A 24,848-nucleotide genomic window follows, 5' to 3' on the forward strand; every position below is an offset into this window, starting at 1 on the left:
GCTAGCTCTCTAAATAATATACCAGATCCCACAAAGCCTAACTTTAATCACGGATAGCACCTACCCCAGTGCTCGACACCAGCTGGTAAGCCAACCAGTACTCATTGTTTAGAAATTAGAGGAATTCAGAAGGAGATATTAAAATAACAATTAGCTCTACAAACCAGTAGCAGGAGCCCCTCGCCCCTCCAAATCACAGGTTGGTAGAAAAGCAAAAGCAATGAAGTACATGTGTATTCAAGAAAAAAACTCAACCCACATTAAACATTAGCACACATCAACCCTGTTGGTTTCTCTGGGTTTATATATAAAACACTACAAAGATTTTTTTTTTAAGTCTTCTGGTGTAAGACATGATAAGGAGTACAAGAGTATCAAGAAAATAATTTGCTTTGTAAAAAGAGAGGAGAAAGGGCAAGAAGCAATAAGGAAGAGTAACAAAGATGGCAAACCAAATTCACAGGAAAGCCCTGTGGCTCACCCCAAACTTGGGAGCTCACAGAAGGCAGCCCTGAGGTAGGAGCAGGAGAGTGCCACCTTTCTTTTTCCCAACTGGGGGCAATCAGTGAGCTAAAATGAACTACTCACTTGCAAAAGATTGGGTTGGTAGGGGAAGGGCACAGATGAGGGTAAATTAAGCCAGCCCTATTTTCTCTGGCTCTTTTTTAAACTTCTTTAGCTAAAAAAAAGTCTCAAATAATAGCATCAGTTGCTAATCTAAAATGTTGCCTCCTTGTCCTGGCCCACCAGCCTGCTTCCTGCGTGCTTTGAGCTACAGAGTGAAGAAATTGAGAAGAGATAAAAGGCTACTTAAAATGAAAAGTACTACATCTCAGAGGTGGCCTAACCTCAAGAGAAAATGTGGCCAGGGACAAAGAATTTGGATAGACTGGGGTCCTACTCTAGAGAAGAGGCCCAGACAGGTTAACTGTCTTAAAGATACAAGTAACTTAGTCATTCATATAGAAAAAGAAGAGGCTGTCTTCTGCCTCTAACACAAAGCATATACCCTTTATAAGGGTAAATTCTTCCTAAAAGCCAACGGCTCCACCCACAAATTTACACAGCTAGAAAATGAAGGGACCGCTCTTCTGATTCTCTACATGACAAGTCTAGCTTACTTTGGGAGGTGATAGTAACTGTTAAGATACCATCAAGTATAAGGCATCAGTGGCAATTCCACCCTGGTCTGATATGGTAAAACCCTAGGGTAAAAATTTTGGCATAGGCTAAATCGTGGACGGTTAAAAAGGTGAGCCCTGGATTTGGACTGTCTGGGTTCACATCACATCTCCACCAGTTGATAACTGAACAGCTTATTTAACTTCCCCAAGCTCAGTTTCCCGCTTAGTAAAATGAGAACAGCATGCTATACATGCTACACATGAGAGCTGTCACCAGGTTCACATGAGAGCCATGGCAAACACTTAGCATAGTACCTGGCAGGAACTAAGTGCTCAATGAATGTTAGCTAATATTAGTCATACTCTACTTTCACAGATATCTTCTCTTAATATTCACAGTTACCAAGTTCTGATTCTATCCAGTGGAAGCCTGGAGAAATGGCCCCCAATTTCTTTGGGCCCTACCAAAATAAAAGACACTTAATTTAATTTTGACTAAAAACAACAGTCATAGTTACTACTAGTGTTGCTATTACTACTCCTACTATTGTACCACCTGGATTACTCTGCATGTCTTCTTTTCCTCTCTTCTTCCTGTCCTTCCTCACTCTCAAGATTCTACCTATTTGCTCTCTCATTAACTTGGGCTTGTATTTCCTTCGTAAAAACATACACTGTGGTTCAAATCCCATCTCTAACCCTATCTGTCGGTGTGATGGTGGGTCTCTGACCCTCTCTGACACTTGGTTTACTTATATGTATCTAATATGGGGCTATAATGAGAATCAAATAAAATAATACTCGTAAAGTGCCTATGCATGAAAACCCTTAGTAAATGTGAGCTACTTCTCAATTTCTCATCAGTATACAATGGATTTGGGGATTTGGAGCAGTACCAGATTCTCTCCCTGCACTTAAAAAGAGAGAACATCATATCTGTCAAATAGCCTGGATGAAAACCTAAATTTATAAATAGTTTAGAATATTTACAAAAAGTTCACCTCTGCAAGACTCATTTTCCCAAATGTCAGGACCATCATGATGATAACAGGCCAAATTAAAGTCCTCCATCCAGACGCCCAACTGCTAATGCTGCAGGGGATTTATTTATTTTAAAAGAATATCAGCTAAAACATTTTGGGAAACTACATAGTGGGCTTTCACCAGGAAAGAGTCATAGCTGATTTATGATATATCCACGAAGGAGAGCAGTTTGGGAGGAGGAGGTGGGCAAAGAAAAGCATGTGCCCTCCAACCCTCACCTCCCAGCTGGACCCCCCAGATCCATCACGAGGGGCTTCTGGTACACTCAAGGCAGCGGTAGTGGAGGGACACATGAGGGAGGAGGACAAAGGTATCACCTCAGTGGATTTTCCTTTTCATGACTTGCGTTGATTTTTTTATATGGAAACAGATCCCTTAAAGCAATTTAGATAAATCTAAGGTAGAATTTAACCGCCTTTACGTGTTCCCCAAAAAGGGCAAGAAAGTGGGGGAACTGAGAGGAAACTGGGGGACCTTGACAAGGTGGAGGGAAAAATTAACAATTTCCTGATGTGCTGAAGTCCTTTATTCCACATCCAACGTGGTGCACCTGGCCTAAGACAGGCACGAGGTTGTAAAGGGAGTGTCACACTAACCCCACTTATTCTCAGGGGTCAAGAATATGGCTGACTCTGAGCCCCACTTCTCAGGCCTCACTGTGACTGCTATGACCTGGATAAAAAGTTCATATTCTATTTATTCTTCCCCTCTTCTCAAGGTCCAGGACAAGCAAAAGAATGAGGGGTAGGAAGGGATGAAGACACAGCCCATGGCACCTGGGAATGGCTATCCTCGTGAGCACTGCTGTCTCCAGCAGCGAGGAAGAAACATATGCCATGTACGTGATGCTTCTAATGTTACAACCCAATGTTTCCAGCAAAGAATGGGGTGCAGTCAGCCAGGGGAGTTCAGTCCACCTCCAGACCTGGGCTGTTCTAACTTGGACAACAATGAGTTTGGTGGACTGAGAAGTCCATCTCTGATTCAGCTTTAAGGGAGCTTTGATTCTCTGGCCAAGAGCATGCCGCTTGTTGGATGCATGGGAAAGACAAAGGCAGTGGCAGAACGGGCTGGCAAGGGGCTTGCTGGAGTGGCTTACTGGCAGTGAGGTGTGCACATAGAAGGCTTAAAAGGAAGGGCAGCCTCTGCTTTGGAAAGATAAATGTACTCAACTGTCACAGTCTTAACTTTCTGCTTATCTCTGTGGCCCCTCCAAAGAGAAAACACAATCAAAACATCTGGATGGGCTAAACAGTGGTGTCATGGGAGGACAACCAGGAATGGAAATAGAAACTCTAGCTCCAGAGTTCTAGCTCCAGTTCTGCTACTGACTCCTTTGTGTGGTCACATACCTATCACTCACACTCCTTGGGCTCTGGGTGGCTGCTCTGGGGTGATGTAATTACATATGTCTAAGCCTCAGTATGCTTATCAAGGAAAGATACACGTTAAGAGTATTTACCTTGTGGTGTAGAGGGAAGATTAAGATGATCTATGTCAAGAACTCAGCACAGTGTCCAGAATATAGTAAGTCTCAATAAAGTTTAGCCATTCTATGAGCACTTGTAAAGTGTGTGAGATAAGTGAGCTCAATGGTCTCTTGCAGCTCTAACCTTGTTTTTACTCTAAACTTTGGGGAGATGAAAGAAAAGGGGCTCTGGGCATGCTGGCTAAGAAATCGAGGCTCAGAATTTAGAAAGCAAAGGCAAGTTTGCCATGGCTTCTAAGGAATGGTGAGACTTATGTTTTGTAATTTGAGCTAATGTTGATTATTGCCAGACAAGTCAACTTGCAGGTTAAAATAATGATCACAGTGCTTGGAAAGTACTGCAAAAATAGAGCATAGTCATTTTCATATGGTTCAAGTCCCATAGTGAGATGCCTGGGAGGTATAAACTCCTAGGGCTGGAAAGAGCCCTGGGTTCTTCTAGGTTCCCCTGGCAAACCGCTCACTCTCTGATGAAGAGTCATTGAATAAGTCAAGAACCACCTACACCTGGATTATTACTGTCACATGAATGGTGATCCTGAAGATGGTCCTACAATAGACTCCATCTACAAATGTTCACAGATTACTACCTTGTTACAGCTTGAACAGGGCTTTGCCTATATATTTTGTGACTTTGCATCTCGTTTCCAATTCCCAATACATAATAGGACCTCCACACTGTGGCTAGCCCATGAGGACAAATGACAAAACAGAAGCTCTCCTGGTGCTGATGGGCCAGTGGATGGAAGTCATTCCAGTAGAAAGTGATGCCTCCTGGTAAACCCAACCCATCTTTCCCAGTTTCCAGAGTTCTGTAGACCGGAGCTGGCCCACCCAGACTGCCATCTCTAAATTCTACACACTCTCTTAGAAATGCAAGTGTAGACAGTCTCCTCAACTAGACCAAGCTATTAGATATTAATGTTCAGACAACACCTACCTCACTCCAGACCAGCATGGTACCGAATATGACCTGTAACCCATCAAAGAAATTGTCCCCTATGATGATCACAGTCGCACCTCCCGTCGTCCATCCTTCACTCGGGCTGATGGCTTTGATACAGGGAGTAGCTGCTTTTCAACACACATGAAAAAGAGAAGGAGTCGGCTGTTAGAACCAAACTTTAATGATGGGAGACTTGAGGAAAAGAAAAAAAAAAAAATCTTTTATCTTTTCACGAACAGAAAGTCCCTCAAGATCTCAGCATTTCCTAGTCACATTAGGACCTGAAACCTCAGGGTGCAATTTCAGCTTTTAAAAGCATGCTTTTCATTGTTTCTATTAAGATACATATATGTCACCCAAATCTTTTTCAAACCTGAAATCTTATGCAATAAAATGTAGAAGCAAAATTTAATTTATGAAATGTTAAGGATTTTTTTTAAATGGGTGATGTTTTAAAATACACTGGAAACCTCATAGAATTGCTTCATAATTAAATACATCTCCTGAAAAGAAAGCTCATAGATTTTTTTAGATAAACATTGCTGTTTGATGGGAAGGGAAGAAACAGAGGAGGCTGGAGCAGAACATCATTCTTGTTCCATGCCTTCTGTCTGTACCACTAACAGAGCAATATTCCTGAATAAAAGTCACTACGTTTTTTTCAATAAATGTCATGGATCCCATTTTATAGATGCAAAGTATGCAGGTCACTCAGGGTGAATTATGTAACCAAATAGCTGAGTCAGGGCTGAACCACAGAAAGTCCCATGACCTTTGCTTTGTTGTCATTCCCAGGCATAAAACCCAAGAACTGGCTTTTTCAAAACTTCCTATCTCCTTTCTTTCCATTATAAATGGCCCTTGGAGATGGGAAATAATTTGCAAATACTGTGATTCCAAACAGACTAGAGGTGGTTTGCCTGATGAGCATGGCGTGCTTTCAACAGAATTATTAGGCAAAAATGAAATCTGTCATAGAGTACTTTCGTACCACTGAGGATTTTTAACTCCACAATGCCATGCTGCTGTTTTCATGATCACTTTTATGAAAAGGAACAAAGCAAAATTCTAAAGCAAAGGAGATATTGTCTAAGGAGAGAAAATGAGACCCTCCTCTTTAATAAAATGTTTATTAAGTACCCCAGACTGACTTTCCAAGTATTGAAGCCAATGAGAGCACCAGTTAATTTTAACAGGAAGAAACTGGCAAAAAAATTATTGGACTTTGTCAAATTTGGCAAAATGTCATGCTTTAACTTTTGCAAGAAGAAAAGAAAATATGAAGCCCAGCCCGCTGGAACCATTGCTCACGTGCCACCACACAAACAAGCAGAATGGGTTTGATTTTGAGTCAAATTTATCTTATAAAATTGCACAGAGAAATTTGGAAATATCCAAACTAAACATTTCATGTTGGCTGAACTCACAGCAATGCATTTACAACTAAAACTGGGCAGTTCAGATGTCTTTTCTCTCCCCCACTTTCTCCTAAAAACAAAATAATTAATCAAGGAAATGTAAATGATTCATGGCTTGAAAATTCTTGTTCAATTTTTGACACATATAAAGGTTGTGATCAATGTTCCACAGGCATAGGACTTTTTTGTAAAATCTTCCTTTAAAAGTAACCACGTTTAAATGCATGATTGAGTACTCCTAAACTAATGATAGAATATGATACATGATTCCAAGCAATTTATAAGAGAAATAAACTACATTTAACAACTATATAAAATTCTTAAAATATAAGCAGTTTGGAAACATTCTAGTTAATGTCTCAAAATCTTAATTCTTAATTTCTAACTCAGTATAAGTACTTAGTTGCTAGAGTGGAGTAGAAAAGGTATTACTATATCCCCGGATACTTCTGAGAAGAATAGAATATTGGTTTAACTGAACTGGTCTTGAAAGAGTCCTGCCTGATGGCAAAGTGTGGAATCCAACAGTATCGTTAAACGCTGACCCTGCGACTGCCCTCATAAACCACAAAATAATCTTGGTGTTTATTATCTGTATTAGCTTTGGGATTTCTTTTAATTTTTTAAATTTTATTTTTTAATCACACAAGCATGTTCCTTTAGTTAAGTATGGACTCCCCCAGGCTTTCTCATCGTTGCACAAAAGGAGACACAAGGGCGTGTTGGTTTATCTTTGACAGACTCTCCTATTGTAAAGAAGTTATAATAACATGGTCAAGAACTGCCAATTTTATACTTGACCCCAGCTCTCTTTTTTCCATTTGTTATTTGTAGGATATAGAAGGCATGTAAGTACATATATGTATAGATGTGTGTGTATGTGTTCAAACATTTCCTAAGGAAAGTGATAATGTTTTCAACCATCCAGAAAAAAAGGTACATGTCAACTAGTCAGAGGTAAATGAGCATCAAGTTTCAAGAGGAAAACTGGTGAGGAAACAATATACGATACCATCTTCTTAGCTTTGGAGGAGGAAAAAAAAAGCCCTGGAGGAAGTACTAAAGGAAAAGAGTGGCACCCCTGGATCCATCCTACCTCTATGCTCAGCACAATCCACTATCCCTGCTTAGGGACTAAGTGCCATTCTCAGAACAAGTCAGTCGGGCAGCCCTTTCTAAGTTGAGACCTCAAAGGGTTCCAAAGGTGCTCCTATACCTCTGTGTCATGGCAGTCTTGAGGGGAAGCTCTGTGGCACTCCCCCATTGGGAAGATTGGAAAGTATGTAAAGGAATCATGGGCTGACCCACTGAGAGAGAGGGGTGAGGAAGGGATGTTACTGGCATTTAGTACCTGGAAGTCAAGGATGCTAAGTTTTCATGCATGAGACAGTCCCGCAAATGAAGAACCCTATAATGTCAATAATGCAGGGTAGAAAACACTGTGACTAGCTAAATGAATCAGGCTCAAGAGCAGCTGTTAAGAACTCACAAATCCATACAGGCCAAGGCAAGAAACACAAATGAATACAGCAGCTCAGGGTCTCAGAATAAGCATGAGATGGATGGCTGCTGGCACTGAATTGGGGAAGCTCCAGTCACTGGTGTCCCCACACAGACGCAGTCCCAGTGTGATCTGGTCTTCTGATCTTTCTAAGGAAGCCAGGAACCCAGATTTTTACGTGAAATTTCCCAATCTTTAAATGCTGGCAGCTAATTCAATATTTTTTTTTAATGTGTAGGCTAAACAAAACGTTTATGGACTTAAATTTAACTCATCGGCTGCCATCTTACATTTTTACCCTAGTCACAAACAAATTTGCCAGACTAAAAGCAGCCCAGGAAGTACTTGCAAACGTGCCTAAAATAACAAGTACCCAAATGTTCACTGCAGTATCGACAGTAAACAGTTTAAGAGTCTAGGTGCCCCCAATAAGGGAGTGATTAAATAAATTATAGTACATCCATACCAGAGGATATGTGGAGTGTCATTAGAATGGACGAAAAAAATTTTCTATAAACTGACATGGAAAGATGTCAAAATATGTCAGTAAGTAAAACAAAAATCAATTTGTAGCCTGATGAATAGTGTGATTCTGTTAATTTTAAAAATGATATCTATTAGCCTATATGCATGAGTGTGTGTAGGTATGTGTGAACAGGTATGACAGACAAAAGTCTGGAAGGATGTACACGAACTGTCCCCAGTGGGTCCATATGCAAAAGGAAGGTGACCAGAGAAAGGAGACTATTAAATTCTACTCTATAGATAGCTGTATGGTTTGAATTTTTCCAGTGAGCACATACTAAGGTAATACATTTTAATTAAAAATATAACAGCAGAGTGTTTAATTCTGTGCAAGATAAAGTTTATACGTTTTAGAGCAAATTGATACTAATTTTTTTTTTTTTTTAAGCTCAGATGTGCTGAGTAACAGACCCTGAGCCTCCCCTTCCATCTTCTCTTTGGGTATGTTTTCTCTGAGAAAGCTCGGAGAATATCTGCAACGACTTGTTTTTCTTTCATTCAGGATATCCAGAGAGATGCAGAAGGAAGATAGTTTATAATAGTCATGGTGGATGTGTTCGGTGAAATCTGAAGGTGAAAAGACTCATGAAATAGTTCAATCCAGCCCAGGAGTGTAATAATCAATACAATTCTATCTCCAAGGAAATATTATGGAATGGGGGAGAGGAGTGGATTTGAATACAAAACCACTTTTACCGGCCAAATCTTGATTTAATTAATGAAAGAGTCTTTCTTCCTCACCAATGAATTTTCACACTCTGGGTCTCCACAAGGACAGTAAGCCAATTCCTGGTTCTAAATCTCATTAAAAATAAAAGTTTGGGTGTTTTTTTCTCTTTTGTTTTTTTTTAAACCTCTCCTCCCACTCACAACAGCCACCCAAGTAAAGGAGATTTTTCCTTCCTTCAAACTATGACAATAACATGATTATACCACCACAGTTTAGCATAATGGCTCTGAAATGCTCGTGGCACATTGCAGAGTTAAAGTGGAAATTATTAGGTAGCTCTTCTTTGTTATAATAATGATCACTCCACAAATAAAAGCTCTTCTCCCAAAGGTACTGCAAGGCGCAAAATGCTAATTCTGAAGATTATGTGTGCGCTTTTATTAAATATTACTATGCCCTGCCTGTTTGAGGGCTTCTCTGCTCTGATTGTTTTATGAGTACCATGTTAATGTCATTCCCATCTTGCTAGCAGCAGGCACACATTTTAGCGTTTGTATGAGAGTTGATCAAAGGCCACGTGCTGGGGGAATTGCTGAGAAAACACGGACAAGCGATAAAAATCTAACAGATTAATTGGTTTAAATTTCATTTCAGGGTGTTGAACTTTGGCTCGGAACTCTAATACTACACCGTGAGTCAGGGCCTAATTACCAGATTTCCAATTTGCTTCTGAACAATGGTTGTGGTGAGAAGGAAAAGAGAGGGTAGAATGAGGGAAAAAAAAAGAAAGAAAGAAAAAATCGTTCAGGCTCCAGTACATATTTAACAACTAATGTTCTGTGTGCAGACAATTGCACCAGGGGACATTTGCTATCACCTGCTCTACTTCCAGAGCGTTTATATTTCCTTCCAATAGCCACGGACGGCAGAAGAAATCGCGGATGGCCTCAGCAGTTTGAAATTTTCTGATTTATACAATCAGTATTACAAGATTCGAATGCCTGCTCACCCACATGGAAGTATCAGGCTTTTTATTAGCGAGGTGAATTTATAAACTGGAATCGCCCCTCAGCCTCCAAAAGCAATGATCTATTTCATTGATAGAAAGCCAGGGCCCGGAGAACCATGTTTACCTCGGGGTTTATGGGGGGCCTTGGGAATAAGGGTTAATTGAGCTCAGAGGTGCCTGCCCATTGAGGTGAATTAGTGGTGTGTGCAGCTATCAACAGGGTCCTGGGGCTGCTCTTACTTTTGCCTCTGAAATCTCTTTGTACTGTGATCAATACCTCACTTGTTTGGGGTAGCTGTATAGATGACCCCGGTGCAGCATTTACCATCTCTTATCCCCAAAATGAGGCTTTTGTGACAGTCGATGTCCCATTACGGAAGCCTCACTAGAGATGTGCTGTTTGGCTCTTTTCTCTATCCCTGTATTTAAATACCATGGGGAAACAACGCTCAATCAGTTGGTAAAAGGTACAAATTTAGAAATGCTTTAATCCCACTCCAAATCTCAAAATAAAGTTCCACTGAAGTGGAGGTAATGTTATTTTCCATTTCCTTTGTATATGGTATATGGAAAAAAAAATGGAAACCCTCCTTTTCCAGCATTCTGTTAACCAGAACTCTCTACTACTGATGAACATTTCTACAGAGCAGATACTGATGCTTACAATGGAGGTGAAGATGCCAGCACCAGCCCTTAATGGCTTCTGAGTAAAGACAGAAAGATGCGATTATGTTAAGTTGATTTTAACATTCAGGGTATTATAGCATCTGAAAATGGGCCAGGGCTCCAGCTTTTCAAGTTCCACATCTACCACCCAGTGCGACCTTGAAGCAGTCACTTACCCTCTCTCTCTGAATCACCCGCTCTAAGCAGTAGTGGTACCCACCTCACAGACTCCTGGCAAAACGCAGAAAGTGCCTGCTTGGGTATTGCTGTTTTACTATGTTCCATGCACATAGGACGCTAGTTGCTATAATGACAATTACTGTCATCATCAGTTCCCCACTAACCAGAGTTTATTTACTAGAATACACCATAGTCTCACCATCGCAGATTACGAGGCGTATTGTAAAACTTCCCTAGGAAATTTCCAACCCAGTGACTTGCTAACATAGCTAAGCTTACTGAGGAGGTGGATTTGGCATCAGTAATTACAAAGTAGAATTTTTTTTTTTAAGGCTCTCATTAGCCTGGAATGAATATTAATGGCCATCTTTTCAGAAATGAGGAATTAACTTTAATGTTATTGCCCCAAATTCTTGAGACTTGGCAGAAAATGTTGCGAAACCCATGAGCTCAGCTCATTTCTATGGGACACCTGTGACCTCATAAAATCTCAGGCCTTTCTCCCTTGCATCTACTTGATTTTGGTAAGGTTGTGCTTGGGAGCAAGCCTGGTTCAGAGATGGATGGGGACACAAAGTACCCCCACCTGGACTCAGTGCACAGTTATCTGCCCTTCCTGTTTAATTGGAACTATTATTTTTGCTGGGCTTTTCTAAAGTGAAATGATGATCTTCCTGACTGCTCACAGCTCATCAGCAGCAACACCTGCATTCTTTGATCCTGACATCCAGTAGCTGCTGGCCAGGGAGGAGGGCAAACAGAGGGTTTGACCCTCCTGGGAAACCTGGCCCTGTGTATTTTCACCATGTACAGGAAGTGAATCTATTCTGGGTTCACCCACCCTCCAACTGGAAGCCTTAGAACCAGTAGCAGTTATAATGCCTGACCTGAACCCTAGCACCAGAGGGTGCAAACTTCACTTTCAGAATGCTAACCTCACCACAGACTCCTAGTCAACTATTAAACAGATAAACAAATTTGACAGTTTCCTCACTCAAGATGGAGCAGTCTTTGTAACACTTATGCTCTTACTTTAACTTTACTAACCAGATTTATTTCTGCCTTCCTTTATTTTCTTTAGTAATTGCTTTATGGAGTTAAGCATTTTATTGTTTATTAGGGTTTTTATTTGGGTTGGTTTTGTTATTGGTCTGCATTTATTGCCCCATCCACTAGCATATCTAGATATTACTTGGCAAAGAATCACATATTATATATGCAAAAGAGCCTCCCTCCTTCTCTCCCCGCACCCCCTGTGTGTATGTGTGTGTTTGTGTGTGATGGTGTGTTTGTCACTCTGAAGAGAACTGTAACCCATGATATAGATATTTCTCAACACCAGATGCAATTAAATCTATTAAATATTAAATGAGGAGTTCAAGAATTTCAAGTGTTTTTCATCCTTTATTCCAAAGTGACTTCATTTGGCAAGAAAGCCCTTTGCTTTGACATTAATGGCTCTCTCAGAAAACAAGCGAAGGAAAAATTCATAGTTGCTCCATGGAAACATGGATCTAATATCCATCTACATCAAGGCAGAGTTAACCCAGTGGGGCTGTCTAGGTGTATCTAAACTTAGCAGAATACCTAAGTTCCAAACTATGCCATTTGCTAAATACAGAGCAAGTCCAAATCATATCTACTTCCTATTTATTTTGCAGATTTCTTATTCTGTTCTGAATTAGCAAAATTCCTCAACAATCAGTGGACATAGATCTGAACAAGGGAAGGACAGAAATCCTGGTACAGAAATCCTGGGGCAACAATCGTAATCCGAACATTCCAGGACAAGCACTTTGGGATTTCTGAGTTTGTCTATTTGTGATCCAGAACTTTGTGCAGGTTCACTACACAGGGTGATTTAACAATTTAACAGTGAAAAATCTTGACATTTTGATGTACCTGTAACTTCTAAATTGCACTTGAAAGACTTGTTGAAGGTTTTTTGATTTAATGACACGCAACACAGCATTGTTTCATAATATGCAAAAATTGTTTGTTAAAAACACTTCAGGAGGGCTTCCCTGGTGGCGCAGTGGTTAAGAATCCACCAGCCTATGCAGGGGACACGGTTCGAGCCCTGGTCCGGGAAGATCCCACATGCCGCGGAGCAACTAAGCCCGCGTGCCACAACTACTGAAGCCTGCACGCCTAGAGCCCGTGCTCCGCAACAAAGAGAAGCCACCGCAGTGAGAAGCCCACGCACCGCGATGAAGAGTAGCCCCTGCTCGCCGCAACTAGAGAAAGCCCGCGCACAGCAACGAACACCCAACGCAGCCAAAAATAAACAAACAAACAAATAAATAAACAAAAACACTTCTTGAGCTCAGAATTTTATAACTCAAAGAGGTGAGAATGTACTGCTTTCCACCTCAAGTTTGATCTGTCAAATCCAAAATTAAAATGTACAAAATATTAATCCTAGAGCAGCTCACAGCAAATAATGCCATCAGTTTTTTTTTTTTTTCTTTTTCCTTGTTCTATGACTGTCACCCACCCCTTTGCAAAGCAACAGAGAAAAATTATCATGGAGGGTGGGAGAATCCTCAAAATGAATTATTCATGGATCCAATTGTGATATTTGTTGCAACAATAGTAAATTCATTTGCCTCTGATTATACAGCAGGTAAATAACTCTTCTCTTCCTGATGAGAACTTTCATGCACAAAATTATTTTTAGCCCAATTCTCCTGATTATCCTGTTATAAGAAAAGTTCTAGATATGAAAGTCAGGGAAGAAATGGAAATGAAAATCACTTTCCAAAAATGGACACCTAATATTGTGAAAAGAGGACACCCGATTTTGTGAAAAAAGGAAACAATTTTCAGGTTAAAAAAAAAAAACATGTCACTGCTTCTTCATGGAATCCTCAAGTCTTTATTTGCAAGCAATCTTCCTGGGCCTGGAAAATCATAAAGTCAAATATGAGCAAGTCTAGTGGAAAATCTGTGACGCTAATCTTGGCTGGAGCCGTATTTTTAACAGGCCTTGAATGTGTGTGCCGGATTATCCAGATGGTCATACAGGAATCGGCCTGATAGGATTAAACCTTTATGCTGAACTCTGCTCCATCTGTTCTCCAAGGTTTGCCTTTCCTTATCTGAATATGAATTTTTAGCCTCCTTGTGTCTGGGAGTCAGACTAAATTCAGCATTCAAAACAGAGATGTGTGCAGATAGTTTAACATTTCACTAGTTAGTCTCAGTTGACATCAGCTTGGTCTTTTTCTAGTAAATATTTTCGCGAAGAATTTTCCTAAGAAGGAATTTAAAGGTATGGAGAATCTACTTTTTTTGTTAGAGGGCTTTGTCTTACTTCTCCTACTGAATTCTAGGACTCATTCCATTCACTGTCCTAATAGGGGTTTACATTGATGTTTGCACATAAAGATAGAAAAGCAAGACCTGTATCCTCTCTGCAGATCCGACTTTAAGAAGAGATGACATATAATTCCGACTGGATGAATGATACAAGCAGAATATATTCATGTATGTTTTGTTCTTTTTCTCCATTTCAAGAGGATTAGTATTAGTCACCGTTTGATAAAATTAGCTACAACAGCTGTTTCTATCATGTTCATTAGGTTTTCTATATTTTTAAGTAGGCTTTCTCAGGGGAGGGGGTTTGTAATTCAGAGCTCCATCTTCAATGAAACAGGCTGATGTTTGTTTTGCCCTCCTGTGCATCTATCCCTGGAAGCAGTGAAGTTACTCATTTTTCAGTTGGAAAAGCTGGCTTGGGGCAAGCTGCCAATGGGCCAGAGCCTGGTAGATGGTTCTGGGGTTTCCAACCCTGTGACAAAGAAAAGGGGAGGGCTCTGACTGCTGGGCTCAGTGAAGCAAACCAAGGTGCAAACGAATAAATCAGCTGCATGAAAGAGGAATCATTCAGAACCCTACACTGTGGCTGGTTTATGGCAATGTGGTCATTAGATGTGTTGGATTTATGCTTGTGATGGAAACGCAAGAGCCAGCAGCCTGTGCAGCCCCAGCCCTAAGAAGAGAGGGTCCCTCTAGCAGTCTAGCAGGGCTCCATTGGCTTTCCATAGTCCCCTTGCTAACCCTAATTCCTGGCTCTGTGCCATCACGAATGGCAGCAGCAAGCAGCTAATCAAAAACTTAGGCTTTTCTACACATAGGTCTAGTTATTGTAAATACACAATACCCTTAACTGATGAACAGTCAGGGGGCAGAGAGCAGTGAAACTTCCCATTCAAGCTTAGGATGACTTAGGTTTATTGGTATAACTCTCGTAGAACATACGTATTTGGCTCCTTAAATGGACAAGAATTCTAGTCAGGTGACAAGGGGTGGTACCAAGTAGGTGATCCTAACTGATGAAGCCCACTATGAGTAATCTCTTGTAAACGAAACATGCTGACCAAACACAGTCCTAGCACCTATTCTCCACATTTTATCCTAAACAAGGACACTGCACTGGATATTCAATCCCATTACTTAAATCTGCTTTGCCCAATATGGTAGTTACTGGCCATATGTGGCTATTGAAATTTAATTTTTAATTAAAAATTCACTAAAAATAGAAATTATTTTCTGGGTCACACTAGCCACATTGGTCAAGAGCTACATGTGACTAGTGACTATCACAGAGGACAGTACAGATATGGAACATTTCCATCATCACAGGAAGTTCTATGGGACAGTGCTGATCTATGGTTCAAGCGTAAATAACTGAGCCTGTCACTGACAGAGAATAATCAGAGCTACCATTTATGGGGTGCCCTCCACATGCCAGGAACTGTGCTAGGAACAATTAATATCTAATCCCTCCAACAGTGATCACAAAATCAAGTGCTCACAGGGCCAGGCAGGAAGGTAAATAAATAAAATGGGCTAGGGGCAACACAATGGGAGAGGTGGGGAGTGTGGCCAACTGTAGAGTGTATCCCCTACCCAAGAGGGACACAACTTCTCAGTTTAACCTAATTGTTTCCATTTGAGAATGTGGCACTAACAGCCCTACCAGCTCTTCTGAATATTAAGAGAATGTGCACATCCAGATTTTCATATAAAACATCTTCATTTTTAATTGTAAAGCAACAAATACATAGTTTCTTAAAGCAACATGCAAACCAAACCTAAATATGACTTAGAGCTGGATTCAGTCCATGATCTGATCTATCAGTGTGCAACTTCTATAAATCCCTGGAGGGCCAATCATCTTTTAGTTATTAATTTCTGAAACTGCATGACTAATACTGCCACCGACTCATCAAACAACAGATACAAACCACACCACTGTCAATTCTGTCTCTGATTGTTCAATCCCTCTCCCAGAACAACACAGAAGTCCCCAGCTAGCCCTCCTCCACTGTGCAGAAGATTTTCTATAAGCAGTTTGGGAGACGAGCTCCGTGCTCCTGAAGGATTTCTATTGTCATCATGCAAGACAGCATAGATAGTGACTTTTTAAGGAAACTACGTTTTGAATGTGAGCAGCATCTCAAAATCAACCTTGTCCAACCTTTAGTAATGCACAACTCTTGCTTTGTGCTTTTCAGAATAGTACTGCTTACATTTCTCTCCACAACCGAGGCTGCTACTGCTAACGTATTTGAGTGAACTTTTATTATTGAGAACCTTATCGTTTTGAGCCAGTTTCCTCTCCTCCCTGACACATTTGGTCATGCTGCACTCCAGTGTTTGTCATAGCACAGATGTTTCCGTGGTGATGATCAGTGACGTCACAAGCACCAGGATGTGTATCATCAAACTTATCCAGACAGAGGAGCAAAAAAGTGTGGGAGCTCCACTTCCATTTGAACTCCATGTTGGACTGACTCGGCCGCCTCAAAAATTACTCTTTGGAGTCTGGGCTGTTCTATCTGGACTGCAAAGGGCAAATACTCACACTTGCCTGTTTGTGATTCATTTCTACTATCAGATTATTAATTAGGTGCTAAATCCCATCTACATACCAAAACCCAGATTAACCTGCCTCTGATGCCCACTTTCAAAACAATACTGCCCTGCTCAGAAGCTTTCTGTTGTTTCCCCTTAACCTACAGGATCACAAGTCTGGCTGATTCTCCCCTTCCAACCTCATCCTCTACCTCTCCCAAACTGGAAGAAGGGCTCAGCAGCACTTGGGACCACTGGTTCTGGATTCAGGAGGCCTCAGCTCACATTCCAGCTTCTCCACTTACCAGCCTGGGCAACTTACTTCACTTTTCTTTTCTTTCTTTTTTTTTTTTTTTAATTAATTTATTTAATTTATTTATTTTTGGCTGTGTTGGGTCTTCGTTGCTGTGGGCAGGCTTTCTCTAGTTGCGGCAAGTGGGGGCTACTCTTCGTTGCAGTGTGCGGGCTTGTCATTGCGGTGGCTTCTCTTGTCGCAGAGCACGGGCTCTAGGCACGCGGGCTTCAGTAGTTGTGGCGCACGGGCTTAGTTGCTCCGCGGCATGTGGGATCTTCCCAGATCAGGGCTCGAACCCGTGTCCCCTGCGTTGGCAGGCGGATTCTTAACCACTGCACCACCAAGGAAGCCCCTACTTTACTTTGCTTATGCCTCAGTTTCTACCACTCTAATTGGGGATAATACTTAAAGAGAACCCACCTCAGGAGGTTATTGTGAGGTTTAAATGAGTTCACCTAAATTTACAGAGCTCAGCACAGAGGAAGAAATGAATAAATGTGAGACAGAAGGAAGGTGGGGAGGAGTTGCCAGAGGAGGAGGAGGAAGATCGGGAAGAAGAAAATAAAGATGATGATGGCGGACTCTCCAAACCCACTGTCTCCAAACACATTTGGAGCATTTCTTTTCAAGGAGGTTATACCACTCACTTCCACCCAAATAGTACTTTGCTGAAAGGCTGGTCTTTTGTGGGAAGCTGTTTCTATCCCAGTCTACAAAACACTAAACCTTCAGTGAACTCCTTCAGTTGTCACTTATTTCACTTTTTTGTGAACTTTTATCTTTGTATACAAACAGATGTGTGTGTGTGTGTGTATACAGCTGGGCATGTGTATATATATATGCAAAACAACCCAACTATCAACACATCCCTTGAAGGCAGGGACCTCATTCATTCACAAACTGGATAGTCAGTGCTCTGCACTTAACCAATACCTGACAATTAACTAGCACTATTAAGTTTTCAAAGGGGTTGCCCATGATTCTCACAATTAATATCAACCCCAAGTGGTGGGCAAGGAGATGTTATTTTAAATTCCACTTTACAAATGAGGTAACTGAATCTTGGAGACTCACTTGAACTTGAAACTTTGAGAATCCATACTGGTTGATAAAGTCAGATCTTTAAAATACCCAAACTACCCTTCAATTTTGGTATTTATCTGAAATTTCTGCTCAGTTTCGCTAAAATATTCACTTCGACCATGTAAACACAGCCAAAGTCCCATAAAATCTTAGTTGTGAAATTCCTTATTCCCAAGATAGAGGGTGGATATTTATTAACTTTACAGAATATTACTACTCGACTTCCAAGTAAAGTTATTTTCCCCCTAAGACTCAGCCCCACATATGAATTATAGTAAAATCTCTCTTTACCTTCTTCTGTTTCCAAGTTCAAACAATGGCATCCTAATATAATACCACAAGTGCCAATTTAAACACAGGAACACTGAAAACACTGCCAGACTTTGACGCTTAGAAGCTTTTCTACTGTTGTAAGTTGGGCTGCTAAAAACATGGTCAAGAGTCCGAACATCAAATATAAGTGATAGCAGCACTATGAGAACTTACATCTTTAAACTGTAGGGCAGTTCCCCGTAACTTTCATTTTCAACTTGGACATTATCCATCTCAGTGGTGCTCATTATAGAATTTTGCACATATAAAGAAAATAATAAAAGTTTACTGATTAAATAGGTTATCCTAAAACAGTACCTTAATAACATTTTCCCCAACTTGTCTGTTTTTTTTGAGCAACAAGGATTGGATTCCACAGGCTTTAGCTAACCAAACCAAAAAGAGTTTCTAGGTTTCTGCCAAAGTTGAAAGGTAGAGGAATCTGAGGTCTGACTTTATAGATTTGTTGCACATAACAGTTACTGGAAGAGCACAGCTGGCGTGGTGATTCAGCCAGAAGATTTTAGCAAAGAATGACCCATGGACTTCCCTGGTGGCGCAGTGGTTGGGAATCCACCTCCCAATGCAGGGGACACGGTTCGAGCCCTGGTCCGGGAAGATCCCACATGTCGTGGAGCAACTGAGCCCGTGTGCCACAACTACTGAGCCTGCACTCTGGGCCCACGAGCCACAACTACTGAAGCCCACACGCCTAGAGCCTGTGCCCAGCAACGAGAGAGGCCACCGCAGTGAGGGGCCCGCGCACCGCAGCGAAGAGTAGCCCCCGTTCGCCGCAACTAGAGAAAGCCCGCACACAGCAACGAAGACCCAATGCAGCCAAAAATAAATAAATTAAAAAAAAAAAAAATGACCCAAACTCTGTTTTCCTGCTCTACTAGGAAATGACAAAACACCCTGGAACCGCTGGCACTCATTTCCCTCCCCCACAGCCCCACACATAACACACCTAAAAGTATCCGCCTCCAAACCAGTGCGTAGGAGCTGCTCAGCCTGCTGCCTTCCCGACTGAGCTCAAAAGAGAAGTAGCCAAAGGATAATAAGGAATGAAAGAAAGTTCTCGATTTGTACTAACCACATTAATTTTAATCATTCTTCTAAACAACAGCCAGAGTCTACTGCTATTTGTATGTCTTCTGACATTTTTATTGCTGTGCCCCAAGGTGGATGAAAGAAACTGATGTGTTGAGAAGACGGCCCAAACCTGGCGCTGTCCCTGCCTCTATTCCCCATGTTCTCCTGCTGCACATCGCTCCCGAACTACGGGGGAAGAATGTGGGTTTGAACAACTGGCGTCCTGCTGATTGCAACTGTCAATTAAATAAGCCAGTAACACAGGAGCGTATGTTCACACATAAAATATTAATTGCACAGATTGGGGTAAAAATATATTAATACTTGGGTTCCACTTTCATGCTTAGTGGTCAGATAAGTATTCGGCCAATTCAGTTCTATTTCTGCGCCCCACAGTCTCGACAGTGTTACTTTTGTGTTTCACTTTTCTTTTCCTTCTCTGGTTACCGTCTGGTTTCCCATGTTGGTGCCTTCATTATGACTGACCAGCAGCATACGTTTAAGCAGGATTTTAATTACTAGGTCATCTCCTAGCCAACTTGCCCAAGGCAGGCTGGCAGAAAAGCCCTACAATCCATGCCTTAGACTTTCTCTTGCTCCTCTCCAGGTAAATCTCTTTTTTTCTGAGGACGCTAGAATCATGCTGATGGCATCATATTCATCTGATAAAGATGATGATCACCTAATTTCTATAAAGTTTCATTTCTGTCCACTGAGTATTTCAAGTTGCAGGGCTGGCACAGAGTGGTTGAGATGGGGTGCCTGATAGCGTGACGTGATACCAGGATTTTTTTATCTTAACCCAGAAAAGCACCTTCCCATATATCACTGCACATGCCAACTAACGTACCCTGGGGATTTAGCACAGATCTGGCTTTTCAATTTGCCTTTGAGTAACGTCGTCAATTTGCTTCAATTGAAGCAGGAATTATATTACATGATCAAATGGCAGGAGAATTTCTCTCCACCTCTGAAGTCCAACGTGAGGGAATCAGCAATGACTAAAGAGTGGGAAAGAACAGTGGTGATGGCCGCCTGCGTCAGCTACTTGGAGGTCCAAATGCTGCAGATACAAAAATCTGACTCATTTTTTTCTTTTTGGCCGCAACCAAATTTTTGAAAGATGGCTTCAGTGTCCCTCATTTGCTAAATGGAGAGAGTAATAGTAGTGCCCTCCGATGGTGGTTAAGAGCATTAAAAGAGATGATATAAAGTGCTCAGCATTAAACCTGATGTTAGTAAATGCTCAAAGGCTGCTATCTTAACAGCAAAATCACCATCAATCGAAACACTGGTCTAAAAGTTAGCATTTTACTGGGCAAAGAGTTCTGTTAGCCTGTGATTATGAAAATACATTGGACCCACTTCTCCAGGTCAAAGAGAAAGCAACCTATGGGAAATTTCCAAATTTATTTTCTCAAAAATGGATCTAAGACCTAAGCCACTTTCCCATTTAGGTCTCCCCTAAGCTTCTTCTTCTTTTTTTTTTTTTTTAACATCTTTATTAGAGTATAACTGCTTTACAATAGTGTGCCAGTTTCTGCTTTATAACAAAGTGAATCAGTTATACATATACATATGTTCCCATATCTCTTCCCTCTTGCATCTCCCTCCGTCCCACCCTCCCTATCCCACCCCTCTAGGTGGTCATAAAGCACCGAGCTGATCTCCCTCTGCTATGCGGCTGCTTCCCACTAGCTATCTATTTTACGTTTGGTAGTGTATATATGTCCATGCCACTCTCTCACTTTGTCCCAGCTTACCCTTCCCTTAAGCTTCTAATATTTTGTTCCCATGTGGAATTTTGGATATGCTTTCCCCTCTGCCTAAATTGCTCTCTCCTCCTTGCTTGACGAAATGCTACTCCTTCCTTCTTATTTTAAATTTTAAGTGTCCTTGATTCTTCAGACTTGGCTGAGTTCCCTTGTTTAAAGCTCCCTTAGCAGTCTGTATTTCTCCTGTAGAGTGCTTACCATCATTTCAATTTAAGTAATTCTATGTGCAATCATTCGCTTTACATCGACACATAAATATGCACACACACGTGACTGTATACCTCATAATGTCAACAATTGTGGCTGCCTTGTTCCCCTCTGCATCTCTATTGTCTAATAGAGTAGGCAGTCAGTAAATAATTGTAAGTAGATGAGTGATTGAATGCTGAACGAATAAGCCAATGAACTAAAGAAGAATCATCAGAGTTGTTAACATATTAAGGCATTAAACAGACTAGCTTAAAAAAAGTTGAGACATCTTCCAGTGGTTATTAACTGCCACTACACCCACACTGGGCTTCCTCACTGGATAAGGCAGTGGCTCTGTGGAATCAGGTTTCCTATGCTGCTCTGGTCCCCCTTCTAGCAGCAGGCACTCCATTCTCATGGGGGTTAAAATTAGCACCAGTAAGCTCCCCCTGCACTGGGCTCTAATCATGCAAGGGCCCAGGTGGATCTTGCTGACAGATGTTAAGGTTAGAAGGAAGGGTAGCAGCCAGATGAGAAAACAGAGCCACCCCCCTTCCGGAGGTACCAGCACTTCCTGTCTTTAGGCCTGGCTGGTTCCTGCCTGCCCCGCCCCTCCCCCATGCATCGGTTTCAACACAGTTGCTGCTCTTTCTGTCATTTGAACTCAAAGCCTATCTTGGAAATTGATGGGCGATTCTGCCCCTGACAACACAATGTCAGCTTTGCTCAGCGTCCAGCTGGTTCCGTATATATTATCATAATGCGCTGCCTGCGTGGACCCTGGCTGGCTGATGCTCTCCCTTGACTCAAATCCTCCTTTCCACACTAATTTCTGCTCTCTGACATGCAGACACTACTTGTTTAAAAATAAAAACAGAGGTAACAGCTTGGGAGACATTTTGATTTTCAAAATCCTGTGAGGACATTAAGTCTATTCTCATGGTAAACTGAGCTAAAAAGGTTTTCTATTAAAAAACAATATTTGACTCATAAAAAAAAAAGTGTTTCCCAGGGTCCTACACTGTTTCCTGGTGACATGAAAAAAGTATTACTTCTCCCAACCCCTAAGCCCTCCAAAACAGTGTTTCCCAAGCTTCAGTCCTGATTTTGCTCCATCCTCTACCACTTCCTCTATGACTTAATTAACAATATAGTTGCTATTTTTGTTTACATTGACTTACTTTTTCTTTAAATTCAATCTTGCCCTCAGCAAGAATAGCTGTGAGGTGCTTTGTGACCACCTAGAGGGGTGGGATAGGGCGGGTGGGAGGGAGACGCAAGAGGGAGGGGATATGGGGATATATGTATACATATAACCGATTCACTTTGTTATAAAGCAGAAACTAACACAACATTGTAAAGCAATTATACTCCAATAAAGACGTTAAAAAAAAAAAAGAATAGCTGTGAGACCACAACTTGGGAGTGCTTCGTTTTTTTGATTTTTTTTTTGTTTTTTGCTTATGCATTAAGATAGACATAACTATTTTTAAAAACTTTTTTGAATGTTTTTTTTCGCTCTATCACGTAACTGCATGGGAAACCTAGTATAAAAGCTCACTGCTAACCATCAAGCGAATTCAACACTACACCATATCAGCTGAAGGAATTCAGAGAGAAGAACGCCGGGTGAGAGCTACCTAAGGCACAAGTGGCTGTGTATGCCACACCGTGTGGTTTTTCCAGGCCTCCTGGAACTCACTGTCAGTCTCCTGCAGAAATGCCCAAGGCAAAAAGAAGTGGGCCTCAGATCTGTCCTGTGGAGTGAACATCACCTTGGTATGTTGGTGGTCACTCACCAAAGCAGTGTGTGTATAGCAGCTCAGGAGATCAGCTGGGTTCAAACAACAAATTATCAGGGCTTAAAGGGCTCACCAAACTCCCTGTCCCCAACCCCACTTAATAGATGAGGAAACTGAGGCCCAAAGAAATCAAAGTACATAGTGGAGGTCACGTGGCAAAGTAGGGACAGTGCTCTGTTTTCATATATTTCTGCATGTATGAATGAAAATGTTCAAACAAAGAAATGTTTCAAACCCACTCCTGGTCAGTGCCCCTAAATATCTCATCTTAATAAGATTTATGACCAGTACATAGAAGCTCTCATTTGCATATTCACATCACTTGAATCCTTTGATATTCTCAAGTAAGTAGAAAGTAATTAGGAAGAGGCCCTTGGCTTGAAACAATCAATTATGCAGATAAACACGATTGGAATTATGATGCTTTTGTAACCAAATAAAAAACAAAAAATTAGGCTTAAAAAAATTTCTGTCATTTCGGTCCCAAACATAGGCAGAAAGCACCATTCTGTCACCCCACCCCCTCCCCTGACACTGTGTGCTTATTAAAATAAGTTAGGTGTGGTTCAGTCATTTATTAGGTCACACAAAATACCAAATACTGGAAGTTTCCCACAGTTGACAGGTTTCTCAAGAAATTCATAGAAGAAAACTGCCTCCCCGAATCCGTCTCCGTTTCCCATGGTCCCTGTGGCATGAGGTTTAGTAACCCTTCAGTGCCCTAACAAGGAGACTGTTAGTATCCTAACTGTCATCTAACTCAAAATCTCATACTTTCTCCTGGTCTCCTTTTTCTCTACCTTGTATGCGTGCCAGGGAGTCCATATGGTCAGCAAACGACTTCTAGATGAATTAGAACATCCTTGCAAATAAATAAAATATTACAAGTCTCCCTCTTATCTTGCGAGCCCCATGGAAAACATACTAGTCAGCAAATAAAACCAGCATTTTCTTTATTTGACTACAGCCATGAGAAAAATAGGCTGTTGAAGGGAAATGAACTCTAAGGTAAACATATACAATATGCCCATTAGAAACAAAAAAAGATATATCTGGGCTAACATTTTGAAAGGTCTGTTTAAGATACCAGCAAAACTGCCTTAACTTGTATTGAGGAAAAATAAGAACAGTAGGATAAGAGATGCAAAGAATACCAGCACAATGTATAGAGCAAGCAGTCGAAAGTGCAGACTCTGAAGCCAGGCTCTCTGGGTTTGAATCCTAGATCTACTACTTATTTGCTGTGCAACTCTGTGCAAGTTACTTAACATCCTTTTAGTCTCATTTTCCTCATCTTTACAGCAGGGTGCCCACAGCACTATGTGCCCAGCACAGTCAGGACTCAATGAGTGTTTGTGTCATTATAGTTAGTACCACTATTCCACAGAGCTCTGTGGTTAGGTAGACCTGGGGTTGACTCCCAGGTTCAACTCTAATTGTGGCTTTGGGTAAGTTATTAATCTCTCTAAATCCCAGTTTTCCCACCTGTAAAATGAGGATAATATTTGTTATCGCTTCTCAGGCTTGTTGGAGGATTTGATGACATGATATAAATAAAATGATTACCACAGTGCTGGCACATAGTAAATGCTCCATAAATGTTAGCTGATAACAGTCCCCAAATATCAACAACAGCAATAAGAAGAAGAAAAAGAATACATATTACTACCTGGCATGGTCACTATTAAGCAGGGCAGCAAAGTCTGAGCACTATTTCTCCTTTGTCGGCAATGCTGTTGGTGGTGTCATATTCAAATAAAGATAAAGTAGATCACCTGCTTAGCAGTGACCTGTGGCTCATGAACTCTTTAATCTGCCTGATGCCGAGAGCTTGCTGGCTACCAAATCCCCAGTGTTAGGATTTCT

General features: G+C 41.2%; 1 protein-coding gene across 8 annotated transcripts in view; it reads right to left on the reverse strand.

The window, feature by feature from the left end:
- Positions 1-24,848, reverse strand: part of EBF1 (EBF transcription factor 1) — a 399,213-nt gene that overhangs the window by 92,995 nt on the left and 281,370 nt on the right. For 4 of the 8 annotated variants that reach the window (XM_057541219.1, XM_057541218.1, XM_028166030.2 and 1 more), the window contains one exon: positions 4,598-4,731. In XM_057541219.1, the coding sequence (XP_057397202.1) occupies positions 4,598-4,731 (134 nt within the window). The remainder of the gene's footprint in view (positions 1-4,597; positions 4,732-24,848) is intronic. The other 4 variants (XM_007165539.2, XM_007165538.2, XM_028166041.2 and 1 more) reach the window with 1 other exon arrangement.

The sequence above is a fragment of the Balaenoptera acutorostrata genome, chromosome 2, assembly GCF_949987535.1.
Source record: "Balaenoptera acutorostrata chromosome 2, mBalAcu1.1, whole genome shotgun sequence".
Lineage (NCBI taxonomy): Eukaryota > Metazoa > Chordata > Mammalia > Artiodactyla > Balaenopteridae > Balaenoptera > Balaenoptera acutorostrata.